Source organism: Micropterus salmoides, unplaced genomic scaffold (genome assembly GCF_014851395.1).
Source record: "Micropterus salmoides isolate LMB-PRFRI ecotype aquatic unplaced genomic scaffold, ASM1485139v1 Ms_hic_scaffold_23, whole genome shotgun sequence".
Classification (NCBI taxonomy): domain Eukaryota; kingdom Metazoa; phylum Chordata; class Actinopteri; order Centrarchiformes; family Centrarchidae; genus Micropterus; species Micropterus salmoides.
In genome coordinates this window covers 17,711,116-17,726,923 of record NW_024041484.1, presented here as the reverse complement: position 1 = coordinate 17,726,923, position 15,808 = coordinate 17,711,116, and the positions used below count along the sequence as shown (strand labels likewise).

General features: G+C 40.3%; 1 protein-coding gene across 5 annotated transcripts in view; it reads right to left on the bottom strand.

Moving 5' to 3' along the window:
• apaf1 (apoptotic peptidase activating factor 1) overlaps positions 1–15,808 on the bottom strand; it is a 50,111-nt gene that overhangs the window by 9,842 nt on the left and 24,461 nt on the right. For all 5 annotated transcript variants that reach the window (XM_038738687.1, XM_038738690.1, XM_038738689.1 and 2 more), the window contains 2 exons: positions 14,202–14,327; positions 12,307–12,453 (listed from right to left, as the gene is read on the bottom strand). In XM_038738687.1, the coding sequence (XP_038594615.1) occupies positions 12,307–12,453; positions 14,202–14,327 (273 nt within the window). The remainder of the gene's footprint in view (positions 1–12,306; positions 12,454–14,201; positions 14,328–15,808) is intronic.

Below are 15,808 nucleotides of genomic sequence, written 5' to 3'. Positions count from 1 at the left end.
ATGACAAACTAAATTACATGTAATTAGTTACTCCCCAACACTGGAAACAGCAAACAGAACACAGGTGGAACAGTGGGTTTGCAAGGATTGAGATTCAAATAAAAGAGTCCAGTGTGAAAAACGGCCATAGTAAGACAAATGGACAAAGAGTATAATAGACAGAGTAAGAGAAAGTTAGTCAGTCTGTGTATCCATGCATTCTGCATCACTAGCCCCACACCTCAATCACTGATCTCCCATCTCCACTCTGCCTCATTTCATCTCTGTGTGATTCACACACAAACAAAAGGCCCTTCTTCTCCAGCCAGACACAATTAACCCTGGCTTAATGAGCAATGCAGTGGAAACAACTGACTCCCAGAGACAGATAAATATTGCACCAGCCTGTGTTTATACCCCAAGCCAGACAACAAGAGCACAGAAACCAGGTCACGTTCGTTCCGACATTAACTCTTTCAAAGTTCTTCACTCTTACTTTTGGCTCATGTGGAAACGAATGACTGTGAATGCAAACGCAGAGTCAAGGACCTATGGAAAACATTTCTACTCTGGCTGCATTTTGACCACATGAAGAGGAGCGGGTGCATGTTAAAATATGCTTTCTTTCTTTCTTTTTACAGTCGCTGGGATAAGAAAAAGAGGAAACGATGAAAAAAAAATTTGAACAGTAGATTCAAGAGAGAAAGATAAATGCATGTTCAGGGTCTGTTTTACATCTTATGAGTGTGTGTAGGTATTTTTAGAGGCAGGTCTGTTGCTACGCTGGAGCAGCACTGCGGGGTGCTTACTTCTGAAACAGCATGATGGAAGAAAGGCATTGAATGAAATTAAAATGGTGAATGCTGCCTGAACCAACGCGGTGGCCTGTTACACAGTCTCATTTACATACAAGTCCTCTCAGAAACAGCAGTCATCTGAAGGTGTTATTTCCATCTCTGGACCAATGTTGAAGGAGGTGGGTGTGCAGAGATAAAAAAGTAAAAGCTAAGGGGTGCCACTGGTATGTTGCCACTCAAATGCAAAAGAATCAATGTACAGGGAAGTGCTACTGGGAGATCAGATGAAATGTAAATGAACCCGTTGTAAGAATTCAGTCAGTGCTGCTGCAAATAATGTGTCCAAGTTTTTTGCTAAGCAGTGCTGACAAAAAGAGAAAAAAGAAAGCCAGCTAACTCCCAAGTTGCCACAAGAACTGACGCAGCTATTAATAAAATGCTAAAGTATATTAATAGACTATTCATAAAGCATCCTGTTTTCATGTGTTTAACAAAATGTAAAAAAACAAACTAGACACTGACACTGCAGTAGCATCCTTCTTTGCTACAGCATCAGACATGTGTCAAAACTCTCCTGCCGGCCTGTCCTGTGCAGCTAACATTTAGACCCAAGGGGATTAAAAAACACTGTAAAACTGTGACACTGAAAGGTGAACTGTGCCGAGTCCAATTCAGATGTGGCAGTTTTACAGTGCAGCTGACTTCAAAAGCCTGCCACGATTTTTCTTAAACCACCTGGGTCTGAATGTGAGTTTGTGTTCTTGAAACACAGGCTCGGAGTGTGTTTTGACATATCGTTTGAGTGGCAGAAATAAGAAACTGTCTGTGTAAATCTGAAGTCTAAAACTGGCATTTCTCTATGTGGGGAAAATTGAACATATGTGAAGTAGCATTTTGCTCACCGTTTTTGTGCAAACAGGATTTTTGCAGTAAGTGTTCAAGCAGTTATAAAAAATAAAATGTATTTTTGACAAAGGGCCAACTTTGATGTGGATTCACCCATTATCAAGTCGAGTTGTTTGACATTCAGTCTCTGTGATCCATATTTTGCATACTGTGTATGTTTGCACTTTATTTACCCAATATTGTCAAGCTGTTTCTCCAACTTCTAATTTTACCGCAAGTACTTTGGTCCTTTCTGTATGTGTCTGTTTTTGTCCTCAAAGACAGTTCCCTCCTACATTGATCTTCCTGAGGTTTCTTCATTATTACCTGTTACAGGGTTTTTGGGAGAGTTTTTCCTTATTTGGATCAAGGGTCTATGGGCCGGGGGTATACTCGATCAGAACAAATTCTTACAACAGGCTATTCAACAGTAACACTTAAAGGCAGGGGGAGAGGGAGATGTGTTTGTAACTGTTAGAATAAGGGGGGGGGATACCAGTGCACATTTTCAGACAGTCAGTCCTAAAAGATATTCAGAGTGCTGCACTTGTTTGTTCACATGAAAAGTGACAGCAATCATTAGTAATAAATAAAACAAAAGCTAACCAGTCACGGCATGAAGTGGGTGTGACTGTCGAATCGTCGGTTCTAGAAAGTTATAGAAATTTTCGAACACGGACTGCCCTAATCCAACGTCAGAAAGGTATGGGGTAGGGTTTTTTTCCCGCAGCTATTTGACCACCACCACTTAAGACGTTTACTGGCCCCTTAAGGACAGAAGGTGTCACGTGCTGTATACTGTAAACCTTTCGAGGCAATTTTTGGGCTATACAAATAAAACAGACTTGACATTTATCAGAATAACAAAGGAGTAGCTGCCGTGGCCACTGTAAGATTTATAACCAAGCTATTCACCAAAGGACTGCCGACTTTGTCACTATTTTATCAACACAGTGGGATTATGTAATTATACTGATCAGATTCTGTAGCAAAGGTGTGGTCCTACATTTCTATAATGCAATCTATGTAAAAAACAAAAAATGGAAAAATAATAAATATTTGAATCGTCTCGCAGGTCATTACCTCTGTTCTATGTTTCTAATTGCAGCCTTTTCCTCAAAGGTTGGCTGACAAAACTAAGAAAAATCAGTTATTTAAAACAAACTACAATGCCTGATGGTCGTTCTTTGCTCTGACACTACATCACAAACTAACTCTGTGGTACTTGGTGTCTAAAATAAAATAATAATGATGTTGCAAACATTGCCTGCTTTGTTGTTATTTCCAACCAAAAGACAAGTCCTATTTATGAATTCTAAAACAAAAAAAGGACCTCATACGGAGACAACTGGAGGCAACATAATTCTAGCTTGAGAAAGACTAATGAATGATTGGACTGACTGATCTTTAGCCTGGAGAGAAATCACTGAGATCTTTGCCAGCGAGGGAGAATAAAGACACATTTACTTATGGCTTAGTCAATCTCATTACACAAGAATCTTGACTGCTCGATAACCCATCTATCCCTCAGAGAGGGGACTGAATTTACTTTCCACTCTGTCCTTTTCGCTCAGTCCCGAAGTGCTTGCTGCTACGCAACAGTTTCTTAATCTTTGACAGACTCCGTCCATCAAATGTCTCTTGAGGGAAGGTCAGCGCAACCTTCACTCCTTCATTTCATCACATCTCCCTACCCTCCTTCCCTGCATCACTTTGAGTCTTGCTTAGAGTGATGCAGTGCTGACTGTAACAGTCCATTAGACGCCAAGGCGTCATTAAGATGCGCTTACCGATGATGGCTCAGGCTGAGAAAGCAGAAGAGAGACAAACCGAGACCTGACAGGTGAAAGCAATCTCCAGCGTTCAGAAATGGATTTACCCCGGCCTATTGTACAAAGCAAGCATCATTTTATAAAGCATCACAGAGAGAACCATAGTGCAGATGTGTGAAGATCGAAAAAGCTTGAGAGCATTTGCTTCCAGCGAGGGAAATAAGGTCACCAAAGTGGACAGACAAAGAAAATGACAGCAGAGAGGAAAAAATAAAAACAAACGAAGGTGTGAAACAGAGAGATAACATTAGAGGAGACCACACAAAGAGCAGGTCTGGTGGGAACTCAGAGACAGTGAGGTAAGGTGAAATTGTGTTTCTTTCTCCTCCATCTCTGGCTTCGCTGATAAGTGATGTCTGACAACACTTGTGGCAGGGGAGAGCTGTCATCTAAAACACTCCCATCCATCTGGGGATACACTGTTTGGAAGTGTGTATGTATGTAGGCAGGCAGGCAGGCAGGCAGGCAGGCAGGCAGGCAGGCAGGCAGGCAGGCAGGCAGGCAGGCAGGAGTATTTGTATAGCACATTTTAACAACAAGGTAATAACAAAGTGCTTTACATAAAACATAAAAGCAACACGGAAATATAAAAAAAGTTTAAAAGCAACATAAAATATAATAAAAGTTACAGTGTTACAATCAGGGTTAAAAGAGTTAAATGGAAATATTTAATTAAAAGCAATGGTAAAAAGAAAAGTCTTCAGTCTTAATTTAAAAGAACTGACAGTTTCAGCAGACCTGCAGTTATCTGGGAGTTTGTTCCAAATATACGGAGCATAATAACTGAATGCTGCTTCTCCTTGTTTAGTTTTGACTCTGGGGACAGAAAGCAGACCTGCCCCAGACGAACCGAGAGGTCTGGATGGTTCGTAACGAAGCAGAAGATCGGAAATGTATTTTGGCCCTAAACTATTTAGTGCTTTATAAACTAACAGCAGGATTTTGAAACCAATTCTTTGACATACAGGAAGCCAATGTAAAGACCTCAGAACTGGAGTGATGTGATCCACCTTTTTGGTCTTAGTGAGGACTCGAGCAGCAGCGTTCTGAATCAGCTGCAGCTGAATGTCAAGTGTGTGAACATGTGGGTGTGTGACTTTGTGTGAGAGGGGGGGAAAAAAGGAGAGAATAAGAAAAGCAACTGCGTGTTGCTGCAGTTCTGTCAAAGTTAAGAGCTGACATGTTCTTGACTAGGTTGAACATCATCTAGGCATCAGCTACATCTCAGGTTTCAACCTGGTATCCCTGTTTTGTTTTTTTTTTTAAATCAAATATAGTGGCAGGTCCCTCTTTTGTTGTAGCTTGTGTTCTGCTAGCACACACGAGGACAATAGTGTAGATGCACAAGCATGCTGTACTCATGTATGCGTCCTTGCAAAAAAAAGGTGTTAGAAGCTTGGTGAGGTAAGGAGTATTTGCAGCAGTAGTTGGCGAACTACTGTAGCTTATGACCTAATTACTAACAAACTAACCAGCCAGAAACAAGCTAGTGCTAGTCAGTCACAATCATGGTAACAATAGCTCGCCGACCTAGCTTTCTTACTAGCTGTTATGTAGCCCGTTTAAGTTTATGCAATGTATACTGCAAAAGAGATTTTAAATAAAAGTGGTAGGTGAAACACACCACGTATTACAATAGCTTCCTCCATTTTGGACTCTCTGGCACTCCTTACACTCAAGGAACTGGACTTTGAGTTTGCTATTGGTCAATGGTGCAATTTCACGTGTCACAATTCACTTTGCCCTCAGGAGCAAATCCACTCAATTAATCACAGCATTCAATCAAAATGAATTGATTTTGCCACAAAACTTTGCACTGTTAAACACTTGTTAAACGCAGTCAATTACAGGTACTCACCAATAAACATAAAGGCAGCATTAAAAGCAGGTGCGAAGAGGAGTGTGACAAAACACTCAAATTGTATTTTGTATGCGCCCTCTACACACAATATCCAGGTAACTCCTGTGTCTTATGGACAGAGAGACTCTGTGCGTTCTGCTGTTGAGAAGCGGATCAGCTTGTCGGGCCGCGCCTGTCCCGGCTGACAACACAAACAAAGTAGACTGAAAACAGAGCCAGCAACACGTTTGACACCACATTTGTACTTAAACGCTTTGCAAGGAAGTACAAGCTCCCCCTGGGGGTCACATCTCAGCACACACAACTGATGTGGAACTCCGTCACCTTATATTTCCACAACAGTAAACACATGTTTTTTTACTACCACGTAATCCTTGGGAGGTTAGGTACAGTGTTACAACACATTTTCCAAGTTTTGTGGCTGCCCAAAAAAAAAAATAAAAAAATGCAGGCTTCCTCTAAACCTCATCTTTGCTGTAGACCTCTCATCACTGAAGGAAGTGACGATGTGCAGAAAGTCAAAATTACTTAAAATTGTACATCAAGTTTTCAGACAGCCAAAGAGAGAAGGAGAAAAGATACTAAACACAAGAGATTACCAAATTTGACACATGACTGGGAATGTGTACTAGAGTCTGCACTGCGTTGCACTGTACAGTATATTGTGTGTCTGATCTGAAAGGAAGTCTGCTGAATTGCTCAAATAGCCGTATAATAGATAGATTCAGTAACAGGTGATATAAGTGAAAGGCCATAGCAACATGTTTGCTTTTCAGGAAATGTTTTACCAAAGCAGCTCAGACACAATACTGTCATCATAATAGAAAGTTATAGGGGCCTATGTGAAATGTAGTAGAACATTCACACCCGAGAGTTGCCTGGTACAAATTCACTACTGAGCAAGAAAGTGGGGTATCAGTGTCTTGCTCAAGGTTAACGGACCAAATTAGTAATCTTACTTAGTTTTTTATAAATCGCCTCGCCTCAATTTTCCCACATGGTTAAAGGATTCTTCTTCTCCATTTTCTTTTTTATATAAATCAATAGCGGTGTGATGGTTGCATCAGTGAGTCCTATTAAATTAAGAGAAGAGGATTAACAGAACAGATGTGCCGCTCCTGCTGATGAGATGGCACATGAGCCTGGCTTTTGACGGCTGGCTCAGTGAAACAGAAACCTTAGAGTACCCAGAGATTTTGATTAAGACTAAATGAGGACAAGCCTTTCATGTCTCCCAGTCAGTCAATAAAGACACTTTTGAATCGGACAAAGTGGTCATGATATAACACATAGGTACAATTAGAAAGATTGTGTCAATATTTATAGAAAGAAATTAGTTTGGTGCTTTGCGGTTTTGTTTGGGACATGACGACTTGGTGTGAATTATTCTGGGCTTCTGAGCCTGTGTGTGTGTTCGTGCAGTCAGGATGAGCCTTTTCACACCTGCCACCTCCCTCTTGGATCATGGCACTGTGACAGATTGTGTCATCGGCGTTTGGAGAGTGTGTGTCTCCGTAAGTGTGTGTGGTTGTGTGTGTTTGTCAAGGCCAGGTGTGAGACAGGTACAGCATTTCCTGGCAGGACCTGGAGCAGAAGAAAAGAGAACTGATGGGAGTCAGTGTAGGGTGTAACAGCCTCTCTCAGAGGGCTGGACCACACCACTTTATCACACTCTGACACACACACACACACACACACACACACACACACACACACACACACACACACACACACACACGTTGTACTTGCTCACAGACAAGTATGCTTGCAATTTTACAATCAAATGCACCAATACAAGTCCATGTGTTATGTATTTTTATATTATGTAAAGTAAAAAGATAAGAAGCGAAAGAAATGTATAATTAAACACTCCACACAGGTACCTACACACAACAGGGGATTGGACAAGCAAATACACCCCCACACAATAGCCCGCTGCGTTTAATTACACTCACACTATTCACCCGACCATACCGAGAGGGAAGAGAGTGATAAAACTGAACAAGAACAAGAGAGGCAGAGAAAAAGAGGAGCTTGAGAGATGATTAAGGCAGTACTGACAGGGACAAGTATAAAACCACACTGGGACAAACAAGAAAACATCATTCTACATGGGGAGCCAAAGAGACAAATAGAAAGAGGCAAACAATAAGCACTCTTCACGCTATAAGCCTCACGTTGCATCATATCAGCCCATCAACTGAGGGAGAACCACAGGAGACATCACCCGCTGTCGCTTCTGCTGCTCTTATCCGACCAATAACAACATCATCCTGTTTAGCAGCAACAGCAACACAGAGTCATTCTCTAGGAGAGGCTTCTGATGTTTAGAGCTGTGAGCAAAGAGGGTCTGATAGCTAAAAAGTCTACTCCTGCTCTGCTCTTCTTATTGTTATTTATTTTTCAAATAATTATTTTCCAGGAATACTTTCACAGCAATGAGGCTCAGCGCATACGTAACATATTTCATAGTTAGTATTTGTGTAAGGATATTTTAGAAGACTGTAATACCTTTTCTGAATACTGTGTGTTCCAGGGAAACGAGAAAATTTCTAGATTATAATCGATCAAATAATCATTGTAGTAATTACACAAACAATGCTTAAAGGGCTTGTTTTTATGTTAACACATAATCCAAATTAATCTTATCTTGCTGGTATTTATAAATAGCCCCTAAAACGGATTTGCCACGGATTCTTTCTTTGTTCTTCCATATATGCAAAACAATTCAGCTTAGAGCTGTCCGTTATTGTTCATTTGTGCAGTCTAATAAAGTTGGGCCTCAAACGTCTATCCCACATCTATAAAATAACTCTCAAACAAGAGGACACAATGCTCCACAACATGCCATAAAACATCATTTTAGAACATTTAACATTTTAAAGCGATAGTAATTTTTGGTTATTTCTTTTGTTTATGGCCATAAACACAACACTGACATATCATGTTATCAAGTTGTTGTAGATAACATGTTCGTAAACAGGTGTATTAGCATTCCTTGGGAGTCGGGTTTTTGGCCATCTGACCAATACAAATCCAATATTCAATCGTCTCCTCCAGCTCTTGAGGGAAATATCTGGCTCTTTAGCTGCTAAATGCTCAACAATCTTCCCCAGCTAGTTGCTAACTTAGCACTGAGGAGAGCGGAGTGGAAAACAATAAAGTTGCAGATCGTAAAACTAAAACAAATAGCTGAAAGAAGCTGCAGAGTCAGATGGTAATTCTCTGTGGGTTCATCAGTGCAACATCTTCCAGATTACATAGTCTTTTGACCCGCACTTAATCTAAAGATATTGATTACTACAGCTTTAAGCATTAAAGTGCAATTCCTTTTCAAAGAAGGAAAACAGAAAAAAATACATTTGGTACAATTGGTACATTTCAATATTATACAACTAACTGTACATTGGGAGAAAATGTTTTTTTAAATTAAGTCTTGGAAGCAGAAGTACAACACTGTAAGGCCTTTTGGTTCATCAGTGGTTTTGTTCAAACATTAGTCTGTCACCAGGAGCTTTGATTATATAATAAAGATGGAATTTTTATGTTTCTTCTTCATTTACAACATGACCTATTAATTTTATCAAGTTATGTGATGACGTTTCTACTTTCTAAGGACAAAACCAGTTCATGCCACTCAGCGAAGCCATTGTTCAGAGCTTTGATGGTATTCAAGCATAACTTCAATATCAATCGGTCTACATCTATGATCCAAATGCACATTTAAACACAATCCCACTGATCCTCCATAATGAAATCTCTCCCTTACACCAGCTGAGGATAAATACAAACCAAATACCCTCATGAAGACGTTCAGATGATTGCCAAGATTTTTTCCAAGACTGACAGAAAAATAATTAAAACGTTCCATGATTCTTTTTTCAGTAAATGTATTATTTGAGCACCCCACTATTCTTGCTTCATATTTACATGGAAATGCCAATCACATGTAGTTGTCATAAATTCAACTCAGAAACATGGGGCAGCTAAGATATGAAAGAGGGTTTTTAAATATTAACTTATTGTCCAAGTTGAATTGCCAAATTTTAGTTTCAAGACATGGAGACATGCCTTGGCAATAATAATTAAAACAGATTATTATCATGCTTCCTCACTCTGTAGGCTATATCATCTGTTAGAAGAGGTACACACTCATGGTATGGTAATTACTATGACAGACAGGATGGCCTCTCATAACTGTCCGGCCGACATGCGGCACGATTAATCAATCAAAGCTCGGGACTCAGAGGGGTTCACCCTTTAAGACATGCATAATAATCCATCACTGCTCCTCACATTCACATGCTGATCTATCAAGTCAATACGCCTTGCTGACAAAGAGAGACAGAGCAGAAAAAAAAATTGAGTAATGGACTGATAGCCAATATCCAGAATAATTATAATTTTCATGATGATGAAAACGAAGCTGATGAGTGCTACATTAGTGCTTTGAGCAGAGCAGCCCTGTCTGTAAAGTTTACCAATAAACAAATCGAAGGATACATTAGTGGACTGTAATCACTGGAACAGTTTGGTTGGTAAAGAAATAAACGCTATGATGAAAAGCACAGCAAGGGAGGCAAATAGCAAAGAAACACCAAAGGTACCAGAACAAACAATGGAAAAAAGCAGCAAAACAATCCTGCAAAGTCAACTACTATATAGTTACTGGGTATAAATCTACATTGCTGAACACATCAACCTGGGAGTCGCACCAAAATAACACTTCAACATATGGAGCAATAAAAATACTATATACTAATTGCAATAAAAAAAGTCTGCCAGAAATGATCAAAACTTTAAACAATTGTTTGAACAACCACATATTTAAGGAATACTTTTAGTTAACTAAGGATTTTAAATTTATACTGCAAATGTTTGGTTAATTTTTGCCTAATTTATTTACTGAAATGGATTTTCTTTATGTAGCCCATAAAAATCGTTTTGTTTTTTACATTCTGAATCTAAGCAACGTATTTGTTTCCTTGCCTGGAGTTAGATGTAATGATGATGGACACCAGTTTAGCACAAAAAGGAACTAATTACTGTAATTTTATTATGTTGGACAGAGCTAGGCAAGCTTTCCCCCCTGCTTTCAGTTTTTATGCTACGCTAAGCTAATGGCCTGCTGACTGGTGCTTCATACTGAGTGAACTGATATGAGAGTGATATCAATTTTTACCATCTAACTCTCAACAAGAAAGCAAAAAAGCGTAGTTCCCAAAATGTACTACTATTCCTTTAAGCATCAAGGAAATCTCTGAGCTCAGCAGTAATATTTCCTTATAAATTTTTTGCGCACACACACACACACACACACACACACACACACACACACACACACACACACACACACACACACACCACACACACACACACACACACACACACACACACACACACACACACACACACACACACACACACACACACACACACACACACACACACACACACACACACACACACACACGAAAGGCAATAAATTGAAACCTTTAAGTCTCTATTCTAATGTATGATGTCACGCTACACTGTCTGGTGTTCTGTCCAGCACCTCATATTTCTTTTTAATAACCTACTGAGGGCTTTTGCTCTGCCCTTTTACTGCATGTGCTATGTGTACCTTGAGAAAGAATTACGAGTCTGACAGTTCTCATTCTGAGTAAGAAAAAAATATGTTATTAGTAAGTAAAAGAAGATCATTTTGGGCTCTCATTATGTTGCAGCTCATTTCCAGGTTTTATGATCTTGTCAACAGGAATGTACTTTAGATGAGATTATGGTGTGTTTTTGGGCAATATGTCTATAAAAAGCCTGAACAGCAGCAACTGCTGCCTTCAACAGTAACATCTCCGTCGACCCACACACATAGGTATATACAAAAGGCATGCGTGCACACATTCACGCACACAACACAACCCCACACACACACAGTATCAGGAGTAATCTAAGATATAAAGCCTCATCGATCAGAACTGCGCTCTCTTGAGGATTACATCATTGCTCAGCAAATAGCCAATCAGAGCACAGCCAAGACTGCCCCCTCTGTGACCCCAACTCCTGTAAAAGTAAAGGCAATAAGAAAGAGCCACACACACACACACACACACACACACACACATCCACACTTCCAGTCACGTCACAAGGAGGCATTGATACGATTCTCTCAGGTGTTGAGTGTTTTTATGTAAACCTGCACCACTGCAATGCTCCTCTAGTTAATGCAACAATGGTGCATATTACACTCAGACACATCAAACGTATCTCAATCAACAATTCTCCCTCTCACATACACATGGATATAGGCATGCAGAGTCAAGGAGTTATGATGTTTAACTTTGTGGAAGTGTATTGTGTATGCATATAGAGTATACTTGTGTTTAAGCGTGGGCAGGAAGTGGCACACAAGAGCATCACCAGTCTGTTTTGTATCTACTGCACATAATAGAATCATGCATTATAAAAACAGTCATATATTTAGAGGTCATTTGTAAAACTAATACATCTCTATTTGACAAACAATACATTTACATTTATTCATTTAGCTGACGCTTTTATCCAAAGCGACTTACAATTTCTGTATATGTCAGAGGTCGCACGCCTCTGGAGCAACTAGGGGTTAAGTGTCTTGCTCAGGAACACAATGGTGGATGGGTCAATAACAATACTATTGTTGTTTTCTTTGAAAAGTTTACATTTTGGGGAGTCTTGGTAGCCTAGGGGTCTAAGATGCATACCATGAAACAGAAACATCACTGGTCCCAACCTGGCCAGGGACCTTTTATTTGTCCTTATATTTTATTTATATATTTATTTGTACTAAATATACAATTTTGGAACAGACTAATTTCTACCTAACAAACTGTGTCTTCTACTCCACGTATAACAGACATTGACTTAATGACTTAACTATCGATTATGAGTCTGAATGTATGAGTATGTGTTAACACACCTTGATGTAACCGCCAGTTGAGACCAGAAGAGAGTTGTCGGGGGAGAAGTGCAGGTCGGTCACCCAGCCTCCGTGCAGCGAGTCCATACCGTCTTTACCTTCCCGGGAACAAATCTTCAGCAAAGAGCCATCCTTGACGCTCCAGAGCTGTAATGGACAGTCTTATATTATAAACAACCATAAAGTAAATGTAAACAACAAAGATGTCAGACGTTGCAAGTAAAACACTCAACAGAAAAAAAATGCATGTTTTACATTATTAGTCAAAGCATATTTTTTGGGATTTATGCTAGCTTGTCTGCATGTTAGCATTTTGTTCTGTCAACAGAAAAAAAAAAAAAGAAGGTATTAAATTCCTATAACTTACAAGGTCAACTTATTTGGTTGGTTTTTCTGGTGCTTTCAGCCCAATATTGTGGCCTGTATCAGCAGATGGAGTTTGCTCAGTAGCCAAAGAGATAGTTTTGTCCACAAGGCCTAAGTAAGTATGGAATTTAGATTATGTGGTAACAGGTGGTCGTATACGAGGGGAGAAGGTGACCCGTCTCTTTTCAAGGATGGTCTCTGGCATCAGATGTGACCAAAACTCATACTTACGTCCCATGATAACAACTAAATCGTCTCCATGGCAACTGAGCAAAGAGCATCTGTTTCTGAAGGTCACGAGATGTGGCTGAAAGCTGCGGGGGGGAAACAAGCAAGTAGACCTTGTGATAGGAACTTATTTATTTATTTTACCATTACCTTTTTTTGTCAAATTTCTAAGGTCAAGATGAACCTTCAAGCTGAATAAAATGAAAAGCAAAGGGAGAAGAGAAATTGCACAGATACACAGAGGGCTTGTATACAAAATTATGAGAAATTACCCATAATGCACCACATGTATATAATGAAAAGATGGTTTTGACTCTGTGATCACAAGAGCAGCACATCATGTCGATTGCAGCTGTTATGCAACTGTTCACATGTCCGTTTGACAATGACACATCACACGTACAGCTATATTTAATGCTTGGCGTGCTTTTGTGTGGAATGACTCACATTTGTCTCCATAGAAACAGGGGTGAGATTTCAGTGTGGTTTATGTAATTGGATCTGATGGATTCATCCATTTCTTGATAACGGAGCAGTTCGGCTCAGAGGCCACCAGAGGGCATTAACCCCTTGTTCACCGATAACAGTGCTGCCACTCATCGCTGCAGGCTGAATACCACTGAATGACTTTTCTCACATCTTCTCCTCTACCTCTAACACATGCTTACTTTTCATATATACTGTGTGTGTGTGTGTGTGTGTGTGTGTGTGTGTGTGTGTGTGTGTGTGTGTGTGTGTGTGTGTGTGTGTGTGTGTGTGTGTGTGTGTAAGCAGTGCAGATTCAAAAGCCTTGGGGATCCAATTTGGCAGCCATAGTCCTCTCCTTCACCTCCCACTGTCAAACATCTCCTCCTCTTCCTGCACTCTTCTTCCCAACACAACCTGCACCTCCTCCAGCTCCCGCTCCCCCATCTGAAAAGGTGCCCTGCCCCCTTCCTTTCATCTCACCCCTCCTCTGTGCACTGCAGCAATCATGATGCATTAGTAAGCACTTTATCTAAATGAGTGAAAAGATGTAATTATGGGGTGATGTCTGGAATAAATGTTGACTGGTGTAATTGCATTTTTGTATGATGCACCACAAATGAGATGGTTTGAGGCATTATCATTACTTCTTATGCCAGTAACGTAATGCCATTCCACAACCTCATTCCCCTCATAACTCCAACACATATCTCCGCTTCACTTGTTTTGCATTTAAGCAACAGCAGAACAGGCCTAGTGAGCCCAAATTCCTAGACCAGGAACTGATAGAAAGAAATGGAAAGGTTAGGAATACAATGAATGTTTTGTATACACACCCGAATCTCTCCATTGTCATCTCCTGTTGCGAGGCGTCGGCCGTCCCAGGAGAATCGGCAGCTTCGGACACAGTCTTGGTGGCCGCTCAGTGTGCGGATACACTGCCAGGACTCGCAGTGCCACAACTAGGGAAAGAAAGTAATGCATCAAGAAGACTGGAAAGCATAAATCGGTACATCAATTGTGTTATTGCAAGAAATCTGCATGTATTTACTTCATTTTCACATAGCAGTATAACTGAAGTGAGTGACGACTCCTTACTTATTCAAAAACCATAGAAGACTAAACTACTCATTTCCGTACCACACATAAGAGTGTGAGATATACTGTAGGGCAATTGTAATTATAAGAACCATCATAGGATTGTTCACCTGGGAATAACAGGAAATAATATCAATAATAAATAAGTTTTATTTTTGTTGCTCAAACCAGTCCTCACCTGTTAAAGCTTGGGGTAGGCAACGTTGCAGAACTAGCAAGAAACAACTAGATTTCCAAAAATTATCCAAATGAAAAAAAATTAGATTTATTGATTGCTGTTGGGATTTAAACAAAAATGCTTCTGAAATAAATTGTCTACCCTAGCTTTAATAGGTCTTATGAAAGCAAATATATCGCACTAAATGCAGAGCTAATGCTGTTACAGCACTGCATCAGAATGAAGCTGTTAATGAGTGCTGTCTCACTCTCCACTGTTTTTTTATTACTCCCACTTTGTTTGGATTTTCCTTCTTTCGTTTGTCTCTCACCCATTGTTCTCTTTATATCCTCTCCCTCCTTTCTCTTCCCTTTCCTACCCTTCTTCTCTGTGTTGCTTCCTTACCCCGGTCACATCCTGTGCAGCACAGAAAATAATACAGCTCATAATTAGACACTTCATTTGGCAGCCGGCTAACTATGTCTGCACACTAAGTCCCATTCATCCGAAGGTCAGTAGAAAAAATAAGAGAAAAAGAAAGGGGGGGGGGGGTCAGAGAGAGCGAGATGGAGGAAAAGAAATGAGTAGAACAGAGAACTTTCCATTCTATTCTCAACAAAGACACTGATGGCTGAGCTTTATGGTTTGACCTCTAGATAGACGGAGACCAGGGACTTTGTGTTTGTGTGTGTTTTGAGCTACCAAAGCCCGTACTCGGTCTGGAGAACAAGGACTATGTGACTGGCTGCTAACCATCCCCACAACACACACACACACACACACCTCAATTATTGTCTTTGCCAAATCCATAAAACACACATTCTCTCTCACTACCATCCATTGACAGAAGCCAGGTTGGCTGCAGACCCAGTGCCTGTTCTCTACAGTGAGTGTCGACCAAATCCAAATTCCCGTGTGAAACTCGGTGGCAGTGGCTCCATTCAACTTCTTTTTAAAAAATGCCCAAGAGAGCAGCTTTGCATCATTTCTAATGCAGAACACTCAACACCAGTTGTCATCTGCGATTGTAAGCTGGACAGACAAGTAAAAGTCTAACACAGAACCCGCAGACGTTCTCATGATCCAAGAAAATAAATGGACACTGAGGGGAGACAGTGTCAAACAGTATACACTCTCAGTACAGCTCAGCATGAACTGTGCAAAGAAGTTCTCTTTTCTGTGGATAAC